The sequence below is a fragment of the Netta rufina genome (genome assembly GCF_964035555.1).
Source record: "Netta rufina genome assembly, chromosome: 2".
Taxonomy (NCBI): domain Eukaryota; kingdom Metazoa; phylum Chordata; class Aves; order Anseriformes; family Anatidae; genus Netta; species Netta rufina.
In genome coordinates, this window is record NC_140124.1 from 45,225,354 (window position 1) to 45,246,593 (window position 21,240).

The 21,240-nt window shown below is 39.0% G+C and overlaps 1 protein-coding gene across 1 annotated transcript in view; it reads right to left on the bottom strand.

Annotated features, from left to right (window-relative positions):
• Nucleotides 1–20,602, bottom strand: part of CPNE4 (copine 4) — a gene marked incomplete at its 3' end in the record, with an annotated part of 189,730 nt that extends 169,128 nt beyond the window's left edge. The window contains exons 1-2 of the mRNA XM_084306945.1: nucleotides 20,554–20,602; nucleotides 9,692–9,873 (exon numbers count right to left, since the gene is read on the bottom strand). Coding sequence (XP_084163071.1) covers nucleotides 9,692–9,871 — 180 coding nt within the window. The 5' untranslated portion in view covers nucleotides 9,872–9,873; nucleotides 20,554–20,602. The remainder of the gene's footprint in view (nucleotides 1–9,691; nucleotides 9,874–20,553) is intronic.
• Nucleotides 20,603–21,240: the final 638 nt, after the last annotated feature.

Sequence of the window (21,240 nt, forward strand, 5' to 3'; positions counted from 1 at the left end):
CAGTATCACATGAGAAAAGGCATCACAGCTTCTACTTTACAACCTTTGTTTTAACTCCTGAGTAGAGAGGGATGGAGAGAAAGCAAGCTCTTTCTTAACTCACTGTTCACTGCCGTCATTTTTTTATTTATTTTTTAGCCTTAGACTGCAAGGAAACCACTGTTTAAGATTTCCCAACATCTCTGCCTTCTCAGTGCAGGCTACCCCATCTCTGCCCCTCGGGGACACTTTAAAACAAGGGTACTTCTGCCCCTTAAACTCCTTTACCTGATGAGTCCATCTTTCTGCTTAAAGGCTGTCATGACTTGCTTGTGCACAGATAAGCCCAAGTGTCCTTTTTTGTGCAATTGGGGCTTACTACTATAGATTTTACAGACTATTATGCTGATTTCTTTCTGCTGTAAAAGAATTATTCCCAACTAGACATAAAAAGAAGGGTATTTGCAAGCCCTCAGATCTGTTCATGATCATATATATATATATATCTTCCATGTAAGATGAAGAGTAGTAAATACCATACACCAGAATTTAGCCTTACAGGTGACAATAACTTGATATCTATTCTGTAGATATACAAATCATGACTGATTTAAACAAGCCAGTTATCCAGTCTAGCCAAAGCAGCATAGGCATTGGAAAGTCTTCGTTTTCCTCATGTCATCGTAATTTTGAAAACATTGTGACTGCTTTTTCTTTTCCTCTTATTTTCTTAACTTACTTACACAACAAAACAAGAGTTGACCTGGTTTAAAAAGTAAATATTAGAAAGCTCCTGTTTTATTAATATGACTGAGACCCTTGTTTAAACGTCACAGCTCTGTGGAAAGCTATTCTGAGAAAAAGTTGTGAAAAGTTAGTGAAGCATGAATTGAGTAGTACCAAATAGCATGGCTACAGGCAGTATTTCCAGGCATGTCTTAAGACAATCAGAAATACTGATGAAAATTCAATACCAATAAAGAAATATTCACAACTGTGGGGGAAAACTTAATTCAAGTACCTTGTTCATGGGGCAAAAAGCTTATTAAATAAATTGTATAGCTTGTCAGCCGGAGTATTTTGACCAAATGAGATACATACAAGGATAGAAAACTCCTTCCAGTCTTTTCTCCATATTTCACATCTGCAGTCACTCACCAGCTCAGATGAAGCAAACTTTTCAGGCAGCCTAAAACTGTTCAAGATATTTCTACCTGCAACAACACACAGATGTTTGCAAAGGCACAGAGAAATACGGTAACCAGACACCCAGTCCAGTTCCCTCCTTCACAGGTACAAATAAAAAGATATGTGTATAGCCTGGTTTGCAAAACCATGGTAGTACACTAACTGAAAACGGCACCTGGAGGATGGCTATATGGAAATTGCTCTCAAGACACTGTTCACTGGATCATGGAACAGGATGTAAACGTGTACAAGTCATTCAGCTTCTCATCTAAGTACAGTAAACTGTTTTTAAGCAGGTAACCTTTTCCTAAATTTGACAAATTACTTTGTGATCCCACTTTTTTTTTTTTTTTTCATCCTTTTATTTCCATGGTTCTCCCAGATTTACCAGATGGAAGGCTCCTGAAAATCGGTCCCAACAACAGACATTCCCAGTAGAGGATGCTCCAAGCCATGAGACCAGGGAGAGACCATGTTGCTTTTATCACCTCTCTGTGAAAGTTCTCCCTCCTGACTTCCCAGGAGTACACTTGTTTCTATTCATTTATGCAAACTATGAGAAAAACTTCTTCATTGTGCAATGACATGAGGACAGGGGACCTGAAGAGATTTAGTTGGACAGATGGGACCTGAACCCATCATCCTGCTGCTGCTGCAGGAAAAGATCCTGCAGCTCTGGTAGAAGGGAAGCAGCCAGCCCAAACATGACCACTCTCAGTAAGAAAACTGACTTCCACAATGCAAGTTTTCTCTTTCCTTTATGCCTGCATCACGTTCCACAAACTGCACTACAGCAGCAGAGATTGCTGTTTGAGCTAGTGGAACATTAAGATATTTCATATATATTGACTCAAAGTGACAGCATTTGACTTCAGTTGAGACAATCTGTCTGATTCAAATGAGTTTAAATTTAAAGACTAGTTGATGTAAAAAGAGAGAGAGGAAAAAAGCACTATGGCTACGTCTAAAAGCTGAGGCAGGGAGAAAGCTCAAGAGAAAGCAGCAGTGATGGATAGGATAAAGGATAAAGGCAAAAACGGTTACTATAAAATGGATTTAAAATAAATAGTCACTTATTACTATCTGGGGTATAAAAAGAAAAATCTCATCAAAAGCTAATGAAGTTCATGTTTCTAAACTAGACACAGGAGGAAAAAAATTCCCAGTGCCCACTTTAATAAAATATTTGCCAACACAAACGATTTACAACCTTTAGTTTTCAGACTTCTGACTTTGCATAACAAGCTGGGAAATAAAGAGAGTTGTGTTTCTTTTTAAAAATGAGAGTACCATAAAATGCAATTCTACATTTTGCGTTTATGCATATATGTTCATAAAAATGTACTCAAAGTATGAGGTGTTAACAGAATATTATGAAAGATGTTCTGTAGAATATGAGGGAAAACTGCACAGTCGAGTCCCACCTGTCTTGATTACAATTAAATGGTTTTTCAAAAAGCTTGTCATTTTTAAATACCTACATCAGGCTCCAAATTTACAAGGAAAGATACCAAACTAACTCTGTTTCTCTGAAGAGTTAGTGATTTGGCCTCTCTGCTTAAATTGTAGAACAGGACCATGCCCAAGTGAAAAAAAAAATCTTATTCCTGAAACACTTAATGACAGCAGCTCTTCAACTGACAAACCCATGGAACAGAGTAGGCCTGTAAAATCTTGAGTGCTGGAAAGTAAAATATCCAGTGAGATGAATTCAGGCTGAGAGTGGATTGAGATAAAATATTCAATTAGCCTATAGCCTGACCCCACAGACTTCCAGTGGTGGTCGAGAAAGATGAGCTGACTTTGTCACTCTCACCATACAGAAAGACTTACGCGTAATTTATCAGCAGCAGAAAGAAGTCAAAAGCAAATCTTGGCGGCAACAGAGGCTACCAAGTATTCTTAAGCAAAGAAGCATTCATTAGTATCAAACAAATACCTAATGAATGAGAAGAAAGAAAAATACAATATTGAATTACAAGGATACAATAGGCTAATAAAGCCATATACTTTGGCACATTGTTGTGGAGTAAATAAAATCACAGCTTTCTGTCTGAGGAGTCCGAACAAGAAGGCTCTAACGTCACCTGTGAAACTCTTAATCATCGTCTTCTAGTAATACTCCTTGGGAAATGAAAGCAGCAAGACCAGTCCTATTTCTTCTTATTGGGTGCAAAGGTGAATAATCAACACTTGTGCTAACAGGTCACTATTTGCACAGATCTGTGCACAAGACTAGGTGCTCTAAGGACCTGAGATATCTGGGTGGTACAAGCCAGACAACTAAGACTATCAGCTCCGATCATACATAGTAGGCCCTTGGCCCCATGCTACCATTAAAAAGAATCTCATTGCCCTACTTTTCTGATGAAAGTCTTGATCGCTGCAATTAAAGACTCAATTCTGCCCCATTGACTTTCATCAGCCAAGATCTGTGTAAGTCCAAAGGCATTTTCAATAAATCTATTGAAATATTTCATTAAAAACTTGTCCTTAGTTTTGGTCAGAAAAAATGTAGGTAGTATTTTCAATTATCAGACCCTCCCTACATCCAGCAGATAAGAAACCTCAACACGTAAATCAGAAGTTGCTTCACAATGAGAGGAGCTAATTTCATGAGAGCTGTTGAATGAAAGCACCTCCCTTCCACCAAATCATTCATAACCTGATATAAAACATCTCAGCAGGACTTCATAACACTTCTTTTTTTTTCCAGAGAAAAATCTTCATAACCTGGTATGTTCATCTTACCATTATCTCAACCTTACAATTTAATTTGTACAGGATGTCTGTTCACCAAGTTGAAATCTTAGCATGAAAAAAACATCTAGAATCTGCTCTAGCTAACATTAAAAACCATAAAAATAACATAAAAAAAAAATAATCCCCAAAGCCACCAAACATCCAATAAACCAATTCTTTCTGATGCCTCACAGCTCTTTAAAGCACAGGAAAAATCTCAAATTACTGCTTGAAAATCTCTATGGGAATATAGTAAAAGCTTTCAGCGTTGCATCTCTGAAGTATTTTGAAATAAAAGTGGTTCATTCAACCAACCATCCAAACTAATCTACGCTCCTTGATGGGATAGATATACTTAATCTTCAAAATACAGGACATTACAGTTGTCACCTAACACAGTGACAGACAAATCAAAAGATTAAAATGCAAAATTGTATTGAGAAAATGAATAGGGATTTTCAGTGTCCCCTCCAATGCAGGAACAAGGAACTTAAAATGGATCAGTAAGTGGCAGTTTCAAAAAAATAAAATAAAATTGCAAGTAATATTACCTTATTCAACAACTACAGAACTGTATGTCCCAGGGTATTGCGAAAGCTTATTTTTTAAATACAAAAAAAAAAAAACTTTTAAAATGATTTAAAACTGAGTTATGGAAATTAAATCTACTATTGCTAGTTACAAAGGCATAAACAACCCCTTTAAGAAGTCCCTGAGCTGGAGACTGGCAGAGCAAGCTGGAAAGACACTTTGACATTTCCCTGATCTCACACACACTTCTTCACTGTCACCAACCAGCAGACGCGAGACAAGGGTTAGACCAGCCTTAAAGCTGGCTCTGTATAGCTACTGTTGGGGGTAGCTCTTTTTTCTGATAATTAAACCTTTTCCATCCCAAGGCTTCATCTATTAGTCTGTTCATCCATATGAACTGAAAAAATATATATATAAAACATCAAATAAATACAGCAAAGAATATATATATTCTCTTCAGAGTGCTTTTGTAATTATTTTGGAACGGTTCAGTAGAGTCATGGAACGTGTCAGCCCACAGACTCCCCTATTTCATGGCTCGTTGGCTTCTGTGGTGGGCTGTAACAGCCACAGATGGATAACACAAGAGAGACTTTTGGGTATCTATGGAAACAAGTAGCAGAAGTCTGCCTCAAGGTCTTCTCTTCAGATCCTTCCCCCATGCTAGGAAGGGGCAGGGAGCCCCCCCCCATCTTCCAAAATGCAGAGGAGCAAAAGGAGGCAGCAGACACCTGGAAATCTGGAGCTGAGGCAAGTGAGAAGGCAGAGGTGGAGGAGGAAAGAGAAGAATGTTAGAATTAAAGAGAACTAAAGGGAAAAGCAAACAAAGTTGAAGAGCAAGACAGTATCCTTCCTGTAGCTTGATTCCGAAGTAGCCTATTCAGTAGACTCCACCGGTATTGTGTGTGTTAATCAGTTCAATGCATTTCCAAGCCAACTTCTCTCTAATGTTTGCTTACACGAGGGTCCATGCAGCTGTACTGGGTTAGTGGTCAAAGCAAAAGAAAAGAGTGAACCAGTTTCCTCTGGGGGAGGTGCAAATCAAACCAATCCTTGAAATCAAGTGCCGTGCTAAATGACAAGTCACTGCCTTATACCTTGAAAACATCAAGATGAAAAGTTGTGGTTTTCCCCTATGCGCTTCCATCAAAACTTGCTGGGTTTCATTGAATTTGTGACTTCAATCACCGTTTTAATGAAAAAGTAAATAAAAATCTATTTCAGTAAACAAAGCTATCCATCCAACAAAAATCACCCCATTCCATCAACATGAATTTTAGCAACCACATGCTGTCTTCGGTGCTGTTTTATTTCCTCTGCTCTTACTTCAAGATTAATAAAAACTTAGAAGAAAAAAGCAAGAATGCCTGTTGACTCTTTAAATACACAAGGTAGCAGATACTCCATGTCCTGCTGCAGAAAGCTTTAAGAATACAGCTACAGGAAACCCTCCCTGATTTCCAGACATGGTTATTGTCGTCCAAAGCTGCCCTTCTGTTTTCATAGTCACAGCCAACATATTCCATCTGGTTACATCAGGTTGTATTACACCTCCTGATCTCATGGAAACCTCGTATGATGAGACACAGCTCAGCAACATACCCGATTTTCGGAGTAACACGTGTACTTGCCATATGCAGATAACAACCTGTGAACAGGGCCAAGCTACTTTCTCAGGAACAATAAGTTAATGACAATTTCCGCGCTAGCACATCTCAGATGAAGACTGCAGCCCAACATGCAAATTAACATTTATAACACAAGCACATTCACGCTGCAGGTGGGTAATATAATCATTGGAGAAAATTAGTTTATCATCATATACCTTTGCCTGACTCCAGTACCCCATCCAGCTATTCACCATCCTGAAGCTTAGTTCAGTAATTAAACTCGAATTAATATTGAAAAACAGCCATCAAATGATTCTCCTAAACAATTAAAAGCATGCAACATTTGACCATTCTGCAACCGTAGATGCCTAAAACTAAGGCCCAGGAGAGCCAAAATTCAACCCTGGATCAGCAACTTGTCTTTTAGTAAATACGGATAGTACAATCTCAAATTCTGTTACATCACACCTTGTCATCTCAGGCTGAAAATGCAAACTTCTTGCAAGAGAAAGAGCAGATTGACCCCTTTCCTGGGGGACACAATATAGCATTTTAATTCTACATTGGTGGAGACAGCACTTTCCAGACAGCATTAATATGCATACAGAGATAGGCGTGTGGGGAGCTGTGTGCACACTGTGCATGAGCATGTTTGTTTTTAGGGAAACATCTACCCAGACAGGAATATAAAAAAAAAACAACCAGCATGTATATCTGTGCCAGAACCGGAGACAATACTGAGGCTGCTTTGAGTACTTGTGTCCTGCATGTGCTCCTAATGCTTTCACAGCTGTGCAGTACCATGGACACCTTCCAATGACTGTTCTTTAAAAAACAAAAGAAAACAAAACAAACCCCACAGCCATGTTATAGAAACTACACGTGCAGTTTCCAATATCTGAAAACAGCGCCTACCCGCTCTACAACAGCACAGATATTTTCATTCTCTATTTATACGTGTGGGTGACATAATTTATACAAGCGCACACATGCACATACGGCACTGCAGAACTGCAAAAAAATAAAAATAAAATAAATCTTTCTCCCACAGGGACAGGCTGCCATGTTTTGTCAAAATTTTCCCAAAGATGCACAGATTCCTCACTTTCAGCATCATCTGCTTCTGTAGAGTGAATCCACCAATTCACCACTTCCTCGCATCTCTAGTTTCATGGGCAGTGCAATCTCAATAGGTTAAACCCACCAGCTTCAGCTGCCTCTGGCCCATTTAGGGCTGTTCAGGCCGTCCTTACCATCTTCCATACATTTCTACAGCACCTACTTGCAAGAGCACAACCACATATAGACCATAAGCTGTATTTCAGGCACCTTCAATCCAGCTGCTCCCTATTCAGAAGCCCTTAATGTACACTGAAATTTTTCTGCAATCTATTTGAAGACTTCAAACCTATAAGGGCTTTCCCAGTGTCTTTAAGTTCACAACATCTTCATGAATTCATTAAATCCACAGATACAAAACTCTTAGGTTCCAATTCTCTTTGTGTTGTCATTCAGTAACTTCGGCATTGAATGTATTCACTTTACCAGTAACTAGATTTTTTATTTTTTTTTTTTTTTAAATCATTAGTCTGTCTACAGTCTCAGGTCTTGCTGGATCACTGATTGTCATCTGCAGATGATTCTTCCAGCCAAATTATGTCTTCAGATATACCTGAGCGACTCTGCTCAATTTAATTCAGCAATTGGAACTTAATTAAAAATTCTGTTGAGAATGTGAGGGCCAGAATAGGAAATGGCTCATCATGCCAGAGCTGTATTAGCTTTGCAGCACTGATAGGAACACGAACTAATAAAAACTTTTTGTTCATACTAAAATGAATACCCTGGACTTTCATTAGACAGTAGGAGCAACTGCCGTAAGATGACAATCGTATCAGCAAGCAGATCTGTTCTGCAAGAATTTCTCTATTCAAGCACTTTTCAAATTAAAAACCACATCAAATGAAGGGAACCTCCATTGCAACCTAAAAATACATAATTTAAATCTACTTACCCTCCCCATAACTGTCCAGGGAGAAATTGTGTGAAATGTACTCAAAGTTATTAGTTATTCGGAGAACTGAAATGGCCCCAAAAGTTTGGATCTGTCCTTTCCAATCAGGAGCATTTCACTTATTTTGACATTTAATTCACTACTTGTTTAATTCCTACCACTTGAATAATTCCATGTAGCATAGCTAAATGCTCCTTTCTGCATGACTAGCTAAAATTCCTTTTTTTTTCCCCCTACAATTATATCACCTTATATTTCAGTTACATGAAGACAATGAATTTCTCCTATGAAGAAAGACTGAGATAGCTGGGGATGTTCAGCCCAAAAAAGAGAAGACTCAGGGGCGACCTTATGCAGCTTTAGCTTAAAGAAGGCTTATAAAAAAGACAGAGAGCAACTTTTTGCTGAGGAAGACAATGATAGGACAAGTGGGAATGGCTTTAAATGCTTTAAATTAAAAGAAGGGAGATTTAGACAATTACTTTTACTTAAAGACTTGTTTTCTACAAGAGACCTATCTAATGCTTACACAGCAACAAACTGAGAAAAGAGCAAGACTACAGACAAAACATTGAAGTTTGCTCTGCTGGTGCTGACCCTGCACTGGAAAAATTTCAAAGATCCACAGATCAAAACCACACAGTTGGAATAAGACTGCTGAAAGCTGACAGACTTGGTTGAACACATTAAATTAAAACACACAACATTTTAGGATTTTCCTTTCTACATATACTCACAGGTTGTTTTGCTTTTTTTTTTTTTTTTTCTTTTTTACAGAAAACTGTTGTATTCTGAATGCTGAAACCATTGAAAAGTGAGGGATAAATACTCACTCAAAAAGAGAGAAGAACTGGATTTGACAGACACCTTGTTTTCTCATGCATATGATCCATAAAATTTCATGCCTTTTAGCTTGATTAACCACAGACATTCAAGTGTAACTTTTAAGTAAAATAACCACCAAGATTTCATTTAAAATCTAACATTCAGTTTAATGGTCTTCATTAACAATTTGAATGTTTCTAGGACATCCTGTTTCTATTTATCATTCAAATGGTTTCTAAGATTAAAATCTCGTGTTATCTAAGATTAAAATCGGTGTTATTTTTTTTCTTATCAAACATGCAATCTAAAATACAATGCAAATTGATAAGGCAAATGCATTAGCTTTTGCTACTAACTTCAACTATGAATCCAACTGCAATGCTCAAAATTTGAAAATCAAACTGCTGTTATTGAATTCCTTGCCAACTGGTAATAAATACTCCTCTCTTACACAGCATTTTACTTCTTTTGATTGGAAAGCATGTTATAATGGTCACTATCATTCTCTCTGCTGTTATATAGCTTTTATGAAACGAGAATGTCTAGAGGGAAAAGTTTTATGATGCTTTATACTTTAATCATCTTAATTTTTAATAGGGATTCCAAAGAGAAGTTCAAAGTATCATTAAGAATCTGATTCAAACTGTTAGAGTCAATGGAAAATCTATCGTACAAGATTTTGCCACAGGCTTCCAATTGCTTTTTCTCTTTATTGCTCTTGCTATTTGAATTTTGTCTCAGTTTTGTTATGCCATTCTAAAGCATCATAAGAATTATTTTCATTTTATTAAACACTCACCTCAAACCACTGGCCATGTGACTGCATTTTAAGGATGACACAAGGGTCTGGTTTGGAGAGGGCATCCCTATCTGATATGCCTTTGCATGCAACTCGCAGCTCCACTTTAGTCAGGCATGGGCTGTTAAAAATTCCCAGGGTATTGGCTGCTGATTCATAAATGTTGCTCATTTTCTTCATTCCTTTTCCTGTAAGGAGAGAAAAGGTCCATTTAGAATAGTGCAGGCACAGTACATCCCTTCCATCCATGCAGATGTCAGCACAATGTTCTGCTAGCCTATAAGACTCTGTCATTGTGAACAAGAGGGAAAAAAAAAAAAAAAAAAAAAAAAAAAAGAAAAGTTTCTATGGAAGAAAGGAACACATCATCCTGTATTTTCCAAAATAAGCCAACTTCAGAATGAAACTTTCCACCATGCCCCTGAACTTCGGGGGTGAACCATGAACTCGGCATACAGCCCTGTTTCTGCTTTCAGGGCCACATTTTCCCTGGCAAAAGGGCAGACAGTGGTAATTCTGGATTTCTCCTGAGAGTGCCTTATTCTAAGGCTTCATTAAATTTGTTCAGCACTCTTGCAACCTGCAGGAGTACACCTAAAAAGCATGCATTTCACCTTGCACAAACTCTGTATGTAAATTCAGCAGGTCTCTTTCATATCAATCTTAACTTCCAAGATACATTTTACTCTCTATTTCCATGCTTATCACTGAGCATTACTTCCTCCCAAACCCAAGAAATCAGTCTGGATTGATGGTCTAAACAGTAGGGCAGGATATTTATGCTGACAATTCTTGTTGTTATACACTGTTGGCTCTTTCTAGGTCGGAAACCACTATTATGTGATCACACACAGCTCAAACAGTGGCAACCTCTGGCCTTGCTTCATTACAAATGCCACACCACCACAAACACAAGTGTTGCAGCTTGAGCCTTTACTCAAACAGAAGCAACAAAAGACATTTTTAACACAGAGCGAAAAAAAAAAAATTAATTAAAAAATCACTACACGTTCATTTCTCATCAACAAAGACTCTGGGAACACCTCAATTGGCTCACTCATTCCGAGCTTCCCAATCTGGTCCCTAACAAGAAGGCTTAGTCCCTTATCACACCTCTCCTCCCACATTTATAAGGGCTGCAAAAGATTAATTTCATGCTTTTAGAGGGCAGGTTTATCATACCAGATCATCAACAATTTTTGGGGGGGCTGTTTCCAGCCTCCTCACTGTCTCTTCCACAACACCAGAAGTTAATGACTTTTTTTTTGTGCTCAGAAGTTAATGACTTTTGAGACTGTTTTGATAAAAGTTAAATCTTGGTGTTTTGGAAAAGAAATTAAAGTTTTCTCTCCCCAATGCTGAGAATTTATAAAATCAAAACAAAAAACATCTTCAAAAAGTCCAGTTTCCCTGTGAGTTACAGAGGCAAAATTTGAAAGGTATTGGTAAATTCAGAGTAAGCAGACTTTGCAATGCAGAGTCAACATATAAGAAATACAAAGAAACTTCAGGAATTCAAGTTTGAACAATGAGTCAGACAATCTGTTCTCCATGCAGATGAAAGAAAAGCATGTTAGCAATTTACAATTCTTCAAGCCCATCCAAATTTATACAGCAATTTACCCTACAGCCACAGTCGGCTGTGAAAACCCTCACCCACACTGTTGGATTCAGTATGTTTCAAAGTCAAACGGGTGTGGACGGACTCTAACCACCCTCTTCCAGCCCAGGACCTATGGGTGTATCTCCTTATGGTAAAATTGGCTTCTTGAAATGTGAGCCACCACCATCATAGTTTCCCACAGCTGAAGATCACAACAGCCTCCTTCAGCCCTCCCCAGTTACCTGCAAATTCTGCCACCCAAACTGTGTTGCTTTGGACTTGCCACTAAGGAAGAAATGTGACCAGGAAAAAAATAAAAAATAAAATATATAAAAAAATAAAAGGTAACAGCATTAAGCTGTATTATTAAGCCCAAAGAGAATAGTCTGCTTCTGCACTGTGTATTCCTATATGCTGGTTTTGCTTCTCATACATTTTTAGCTGAGACTCTTGAAACTGCAAATAGACCAGCATCTCTCAGATCTTGAAGTCTTTCCCATTTTGTGCTGGGTCAATTCACATGAGTAATGGCAAGACTGCAGTCCTAGCCTGAAGGCGATAGCATACACAGGGGAACTAGGCTCTAGCCTAATCTGAACCACTTTGATAAAATCATAAATTGAGGAGCAATGCCCTGCATGCTAGAGGGACCTGATATCTGATATCGCAGCTAAGCACCACAGTAAGCATCTGGGCAAAGTGCTACCAAACCTGTTGATTCAAAACTGCATTTGTGAGACCAGTTTTTATCTTTTTGTTTGCCGCCTTTTTTTTTTTTTTTCCCCCAAAACAGAGGACAGAGAAAGGTGGTGGCAACTTTGCCAAAGCCACTAAAGGCTGCTATTTAGCTAAAAGTTACATAAACAGTTATATGTATTTTGCTAGCAAATTTTCCATTCTGTTTATTTAATATATATTTCTGCTTTTTCATTCTATTTATAATATGTCCCTGCTACGTGATGTCAGGTACCTGCATCTCCATCAACTGGGATTTAAAAAAGTTAGAAACTGAGGTGGGGGGAAGGACTGTTGTCTAATTATTCGTTATACTATAATCCCATCTCCTTCAGAAAGCTGCTCAACAAACTCATTCCACACATTTACGAGACATTTTTACATGCTGCCCTTTCCAAATTGAAATCCATTTGAAAATCGGGTTAATTCTGTCTCATGCACATCTTCTATCATTAATGAAATGTCATCCTTTGTGCAGAAATAGGTTGATGATTTAATTAAACCGGATGATTTCAGTACGAAAGAGAGGGGGAGAAAAGTAGCAGAATGAGGTGGAGAGATATTTTTCTTCCTCCCACAATAATTATACACTGTTTTTTTTGGAATGGTGGGTTAAGTATAAAATTATATTTCTTTTTATCACTAAAACTATTACTTCATCTTTTACAAGTTCTAAATTTATCAATGGAAAAGATCAAGCCATAGTCTTATTCTTTTGTCCCATTATATTCTTTTAATATAATCACCAGTTTGGGCTGTTGCACTGATGTCATGTTACCAGGAAGTTGGGAGCCTGGGAAATAGATTTTGAGCCTACTGAAAGTGACTAAAAAAAGTATTATTTTACGTAAATATAGACAAGTTAGAATGCGTAAGATACTTTTTCCCCCCAATTAACTACGTACATTATTGATGGAGAAATAAATTATTCATCTTTCTTTGCTACAAGCTCTTCCTTCTTCGTTTCGTTATAAGCAACTTATTCTTTCAATGTCCACATGGCTTTAGAAGGCACTGATTAAGCACTGTATCTGTGAGAGGAAAACTATAGCATAGCTAGGAAAAGAAGCGAACAAAGTGATCGGTCACATACTACCAAATTTCCAATTCACTGCTCCATACATTCTTTCATTTCCAGTTAAGAACAGCAGTGTATCACCATGTGCTACCCACACTTCACCTCCCACACAAACTCAGTAGCCAGTGCTAGACTGCACGGAACAAGGATGCAAGATCAGGCCTTATGTTTTCACCTCTCCAAGGTGAAACATCATGGAAGAAGGTAATACCAATGGAAAAAAAAATGCTTTGCCATCTTGAAGCACACTAAATCTAAAAATGTATTACAGTAACAACAACAAAAAAAGTGTGAAAGACCTTGATGTACCCTATGGAATATGAAGAAAAAGCAGGGATCTTGGAAGACAGTTCCAGTCTCCCAAAACTATTATATATCTGACATATTAGAGCCATTTTAGTAGATAATGATGCATTCTTCTGATATTTTTAAATTGATTCATGGAAAAGCTGTTTCAGGCAGGGATGAATCTGTGGGTAAAGTTGCACCCCTGGGGTTGACTGTCCAGAAAGCAGCTTTGGGACAAAGGACCTGGGTGTCCTTGTCGACAATGACTTGAGCATGAGCCAGCAACGTGCTCATTTGCTACAAAAAGAAGGGCAACAGCTTCCTGGGCTGCCTTAGGCAAAGCATTGCCAGCAGGTCAAGGCAGGTGGTCCTTGCCCTCTACTCAGCATTATTGAGGCCACATCTGGATGTCTATTTGTGGACACCCTAGTACAGGAAAGACATGGACTTATTGGACCAAATCCAGGGCCATCAAGGCAATTAAGGGACTTGAGCATCCATCATATGTGGAAAGGCTGAGAAGCTGGAACTGTTTAGCCTGGAGAAGTCAAGTCTCAGGAGAATCTTAATAATATGTATAAATTCCTGATGGTGAGAGGAGTAAAGAACGAAGCCAAATTCTTTTAGTTGGTGTCCAGTGACAGGACAAGAAGCAATTGGTACAAACTGAAACAGGAAATTCTGACTAAACAAAAGAATAGTTTTTACTGTGGTTGAACACTGGAACAGGCTGCTCAGAGAAGCCGTAGAGTCTCCATCCTTGGAGATACCCAAAATGTCTCTGGACATGGGCCAAGCAACCTGCGTCAAGTAGAGGTTTACAATAGGTAATACCTAGAGGTCCTTTGCAACTTCTATTATTCTTTGAATAAACAGAAAACAATGAAATTGTCAACCTTTTAGTATACAGACTTCCTCTTTGAAATGTTGTGTTTCCTGGGTTTAACATAGGTAGGTTCTTTTCAAGGTAGGGCCCCTTGACACTGAAACCATATAGAAAATGAAAAGACAGACATAAGCCAAGTATTTCTGGTAACTGAGAGCCCTCCAACAGCTTCTGTGCTTACATATTTCATTAAAAGCAACAGCACAGAAGTCCAAAAGTTTGTTGCTGAGTAAATAACTGGATTACACTGAAAAACATTATTACACATTTGCCAGCTACCTCTTTTTCCTTTAATAAGGTCTGAATGGCTTAAAGTTGAGTCACGTAGTGCCTAACGAAGGTAAGGATCTCTGTGATGTGAAATATAAACAGTATGTGCTTCTGCTCCAAGATCTAAGAATTGTGAATAAAGCTCACACAAACACACACATCCACCTTGTTACAAAATGTTGATCCATGCACATCTTTGGAGAACCTCATCACAAAATTACAACATGGCTCCTTAGACTCATCAGGAAATAAGCTGACGATATCTGAAGCTGGATATCAGCTTTTCCCCTGTCCAGTTTGTCATTTTGCCGTCCCACACACACACCATAAACGTGCAATCTCAGGAAGCACATCTGATTGCTGTCTGAGTGAAGTATGGAGCACCTACGGTACCTTGTGAAGAATCAGAGAAACGTGCACACTCAGCCTCACCTCCCGTTCAGATAATAAATGAGAAGAGAATGAGAATGATGGTGAGATTTAAGGCAATAACTAAATGCTCTGCATCTGAAAACAGGGCTTGTTATTCAGAAACCTGTACTCCAGAGCAAAGTACACACAAATGGATTTTGGGACAGGAGCTTTTCCATTACCATATGTTGAGGGCTGTACCCGAATCATTTGTTTTACTGGCATCCTGGTCAGGAAATGAAAATGAGCCAAGAGCATCAGTGCGCTTCTGCACAAGTACATTGCAAGACACTGCTCCCAAAAAGGTAAATGATGTCTGTAGTATGTACCTGTGGTAGGAAGTAGCCATATGAAATATAACTATATTAGTTCTAGGAATTAATAACCCCCTTCAATACACAGCAAGGCTTAAAAGCACTGGAAGCTGTAGTGCTAGCTGCTCCCTACTTCTTTCTACTTACAAATTATATGCAGAAAAGATATGCAGAATTCAAAACTCTGCATGTTTTGGAGCAGCTGAACTCTCTAGATACTTAGTGCTCCATGGATTGCAAGAGATGGAAAACCACTCGTCCACACTAAAAACTGCAATCCTTGTAGCACTAGAAAAGCAATTTCCTCTAGTTCCATTTGAGATTCTCACTTCATGTTACAGCTCTAGCAAAATCAAGGTGACGTTCCTTTTGAGGTAAAATAACTAGCTCTAATTTACAGGTAGAATCTGAATAAGTAAAATGGCATTTCTGAAAGTATACTGAACTTTCTATTGTGTTGGATCTGAGATCCACAGAAGTCAGTGAGAAAAGAACCCATTCATTTCAATAAAGCAGCTTTAGCAATATAGTGCCCCAAGTGATCTTGTCTTTTCCCGGTGTAGTTTATCATTCGGCAACACAGTAATGAAAAATAATCATCAGGCACAAAAGGTTCAAGTACATCAGCACTGCCTCTTGGGGCCCGACTCAAGCTCCACTAAACACATTCCTTGGCTTCAAACGTCCATTTCTCAGGCCTTAAAGATTTGATGTGCTTCCATGATATCTCCCATTACGATACGAGACCAGGTTACACAAATTACAGTATCAGCAAGATTTATAGAAAAGGATGAAATTTTACTGGGACTCTGGGTAGAAAAGCTTTTACAAATTTCTTCTGTTTAGCTACCTGTTGAACTGCAGTAACATACAGGCCATTGACCCCTTCAGGGAACGATTCCAACTGAGATCAGCAATCCTTTTTCTTTAAGAAACATTATGGGATTGGGAAGTCCCAGTCCCACTGAATTACTTCATGAGGTATTGGCACCAAGGCTTCCTGGATCATGAAGAAGCAAAGTCCGTTCCTTCTCGTTCATCTGTGTGGCTGGAGAATAAACTTTCTGCGAATGAGCTAAGATGGGAATTCATATTGCTCATGAGGTTCTGATTCAGCAAACAGATTAAATTAATATTCCATGTGCTTACTCAGGAACTTGCTAAAACACCTGGTTGGTCCAGAGCTGAAGATAGGCAAGTGAGAGCCCAGAGCAATAACACAGAAAGCAGACCTAACTTTATTGTGACTATTCATCAATGATTGGAAACCACTGATCAGCCACAACAAGCAGTTCTCATTGCCCTCCACTCCCGCTGTAAGGCAACTTTTTTTTCACCATAACATTTTTAAAGCATAGGGGTTTCTGTAACCTGTTACACTGTTTGACCAGTCTTACTGTGAAGTATTTTTTCCTTATGTCTATTCCAAATTCCCTTGCTGCTTGCTGTAGCTGTGACTGTTGCCTCATGGCCTTTGTGCACCTCTGGAAACTTGCTTCTCACTATCGTTCAATACTATCTTAAAACATGAAAATTCAATTACTTATCTTTGACCACACTCTCCTGATTATCAGCCACATCTCTAATCACTATACAAGAGTCTCCTCCTATCAGTATTACAAACTAATGCTGGTCAACGTCAACTGCCACGTAAATTGCTACTGAAGTTTAAATGATCACAGCTAATACAGACAAAATGCCAGCTGTCAAAATTAATTTGAATATAAATTTTTGTATAATGAGAAGTCAATAGGTTAGGTAGACCCCTCCACAGGGTAGCTTGTGCAATTAACGATACATTTTTTCCTCCCTCCCTTTGATTCTGACTCATACAACAATTAATGAGGATTATATAAAGTTACAGCTACCAAAGTTTGAAAGATCCCTTTGCAAAATGAGCAATAATAATAAACTCAGCAAGCAAGGAGTATCTAGAGAATCCACAGCAGTGCTATGGTGAACAATGAGACAGATCTGATAGTGTAAGTAATTTACTTGGACAGAAGGGGAGAAGGTTCAGAACAATGTGCCAGCAGTGTAAATGGAAATATACACACACTGACAGTTCAAAAGGACTCATTACCATAGAACCAGCTGCTTTGGTTTTAAGGGGATAACAGAAAGTCACAGAACAGAAATTGAGACGTCTAATGTATGACAGGACAATGTACAGAGTTGTGCTGCACCTATACAAATGACTTTGTTTCAGTTAAGGGAAGGGAAAACCCCACAAGACCTGGAGCACTGGGACATATCTGAATGTGCTCATTTCTGGCTGCCCTGAGTAGTCCCCACTGAAGTCAAATTGACTTGATGCCATGCAAAGGATCTATGAGAGTCAGTAGCTAAAATACTTGTATTGTGTACAAATTAATCTAGGATTCTCCCTTGTTCCTTTATGACGTGGCTAACACCACCCGTCACCTCTTCCGTCTTAAAATTCTCACTGCCTTCCCGCTTCCACTGCTGTAATATGTAGGAGAAAACTCAAAATCATTAACATGAAAGACAGGAGACTGAGCAGATAGGAGAACAGAATAACTTCCCTGGGGATACATGCAGACAAAAGCAGTCCTCCGCTACAGGAAAGCAGGACTGATGTTTTTTTAGTGGACAAGTGCAGAGACTTTTTTTGTACAGAATTAACAAAACTCTACATTATTTACATTCACTGTGTTTGTATCAGTCACCAGCTATCTGCCTCTCCCATGACCAGGCTAGCTCACTCCGGGCTTTTTTGTTGTTTATAAAATGGCATCTTCTAAGCCAGTGTAGTGTCTTAACGTGGTAATGGAGTAGATTTTGTTTGGAACAGTGTAGAAGCCAGAGAGAAGACAGACTTATTTGTATCTTGACACACTAACAGCTAGCCCCTCAGTTGGACTCTTACTCTCAGTCTTGTTTCTTTAATAACACCCATCCACATCCCTCACTTACAACTCAATACTGTCAAACAGAAGCATTAAGCGGTCCCAGTGTTCCTCTTCCAAATCGTGGAACTGGTATATTTTATCTCAGAAAACAAAAGAAAGTGAATTCATCCTTAATTTCCCTTCCATTTTCAAAGCCATTACAGCTGATGCTCTACAGCCCTTTCCCACAGCTATAAAAGTAAAAAATGACTTTAAAAAGTAAAGGAAAAATGTCAGCAGAGTCCAGGCTGCCCTCTAACAGGACTCTACAAGCTAAGGATTCATCGGCAGGACTGAATAACATGAAAACCCAGTGAAATTCAGGCTGCCAAGTAACTGATTTGCCTATTAGCTCGGCTATTGGGTCTCAGATTTCTGCTGCATTACTACTGAGATGGTGCCTGAAGCACAGGTAGCTGAAATCACAGGGACTAGGCTTGATGGAAAAACTCTGGCCCATTGGATCTAGCTAAAATACCATATTGAGGAGTTTCACAGAAATCTATCCTCATATATGCAAACCACTGGGTCTAGACCGTAAATAACTGCGTGTGTGGTTTGTGAATGTGACATGTAAAGACAGTAAAAATGACAAAAAAAAAAGTTACTGAATCTGTCTAACGAATTACTTTAAAGCTGCCCTATCATATGAAACATAAGGCCGCTTATCTCTACAAGTTATTATGATTTTCTTATTCTTGCCAGTTTATTTTTCTGCTTGTACTATGTGATATCTCTAATGAAACAGGCAAAAAAATGTTTAGTTGTCCTGGAGAAGTATGTTTTGAAAACATGCTATGCTGCTTTTTTTTTTAAAAAAAGAAGAAAAAACAGCTGAGTTAGGTATTAAATGGAAAACAAAACAGTGTCTGGCTTAAGAGCTCTGAAACTTTCCAATATGGTTACTTATCTGAGAATCTTAAATAATTAAGCTCAATTGATATTCCACTATACTTTCAGAGAAAGATTAGTCTGGAACAAAAATCAAATAATCCCAGCACTCCAAGTTGTAGTAGTTACAATTCTGCTATCAAATAACCCTAGCTAAGAGCCTTCAGAACATATTTAAGCCAAAATATTTTAAAAATTAGCCAGTTCTGAACAACAAGAAAGATTAATACCTTACCATTTTAATCCTCCCATTGTCTTCTATGCATACATAAAATACATTTGAAATGGTAATTACCCTCTACCCACCTTGCAAAAAAACACTGGCTCTCAGCTACAAGGAAATGCAGCAGCAAGTTGTGTTCCGCAGTTACACTCAATTACACTGAAGTATGTATATAAACACATATAATGCTTGGAAGAGTTTATCCATTTACAGATGTAACATATTGCAAACTGCTCATTTTCCGCAACAGATGGCTCTAACGGCTTTTCCTGTAGCAGAAAAAAAAAAAAAAAAAAAAAAATCCTACAAGAGAAGCTGCTTTCTGCTGCTAGTTCAAAGATAGGAACGTCAAGAACAGCGAGGGAGAATTTCCCGTGCCCCATTCAGCTTCTGCACTTGCAAGCAAACAGAAGGTATACTTACTGCATGTTTGCTTAGGCCTTCTTAGCAGAAAGAAACCAAATTTATCCACTACAGAGGAGCGTACCCTGCACCGCACTGAGCCCAAAACCAGGACAGAGCTCTGAAGTCAAATTGCTCCATCCATTAGGACAGAAGCTGAAGAAAGGCAACACCTGATAGTACTGAGAGGAGTCAAGGAGTCTCTCTCTCACTTCGTGCAGCTCCCCCAACATGCTCGATCCCTTTTTCAGCACCAGCTGGAGCTCTCATGGGCTCCCAGGACTCCGTTACCCAAGCAGAAGGCTGCCCGCCCTTTGGGCCTGCTGGGCAGGGGCCAGCTCTGTGTGCAGAGCAGCTCCTGCCCTCAGCACACTTCTCTTTTGATGGGGGCTCAGTGACAACAGGTCGTGCTCATACTGCTATTTTAAGTTAGTCGAGTAAGCCTTTCTCACCTTCGTGTTCTTTACTTTGTGTTTTCATTTGGAGATTTGTGATCAAATGTTTGAAGAGTCACCCGTGTGACTTAGGCCAAGCACACATTGCTGCTGTCTCGGCTATATCAGCCAGGGGTACAATCACATTGAGGCTCCAACTGTGGGCACCAGCAAATCCTGAAGGAGAAGCAAGCCTACCAGCCAAATTGCATTTATTTTGGAATTGTTTATTTATTTCCTAGGTTATTTTCTACATAGGCTTTCCTCTGTAGAGCTATATCTGCATCCCTAGGAGGAGTGCTTTGCAATCCCAGTACCACCATACTGTGGCAGACTCAGTCTCTGAAGAAGCCAACAGCTGGTTTTGGCGTCAAATTAATTCCTAAAAGCATTGCAGCATGCTGTCAGCTCCAACTTCTGTCAGTGCCAAAGACACCACTGGTGCCAGTGCCTCACCATTCCTCTGCTGGCACGTCAACACTCCACAGGAGCAGTGCTCTGAGCTACCAAAGTTATGTCCTAACTAACATGGTGAGACATGGCACAGACTCTCGCAGAACCTAACCTGGGCCCTGGAAGCAACACAGCTTTGTCAGCAATGTTATAGTGGAGCTACTTACTCCTGACACAATGCCAAGCATTTGGCTTAACATCACTTTTGAAAAGAAGTTCTACAAATCCAAGACACCAAGTGTTTCCAAATGTTCCCCTCCCTCGGGAATTTTTGGGACTTGGTAAACATTATTGTTAATGATTAATACAGATGAGAAGCAAAATACTTGCAGTGTCTTTTAGAAAACTTCCTTCATCACAGGATTAAGAGTTTCTGAAAGGAACCTGTGAATACACACAGGAGTTCTGTCTTCCTTGTGAAATCTGAAAGTCAACATCAACCATTGTTAGCACACGCTAGCACCAAAAGCCTAAAACAATTCAGCTTTGCTGGCTATTACAGTTTGGAGATGGAGGAAATGGGTTCTCTGTTCCTAAACAATACACATAAAAAGTAAAATGCAATGAGGACTCGTATCACTGGTACTCACAGAAGTCCTACCGCAAACCACCACACTCTAAGAAGAGCACGACATCCCTGCAGATCTTG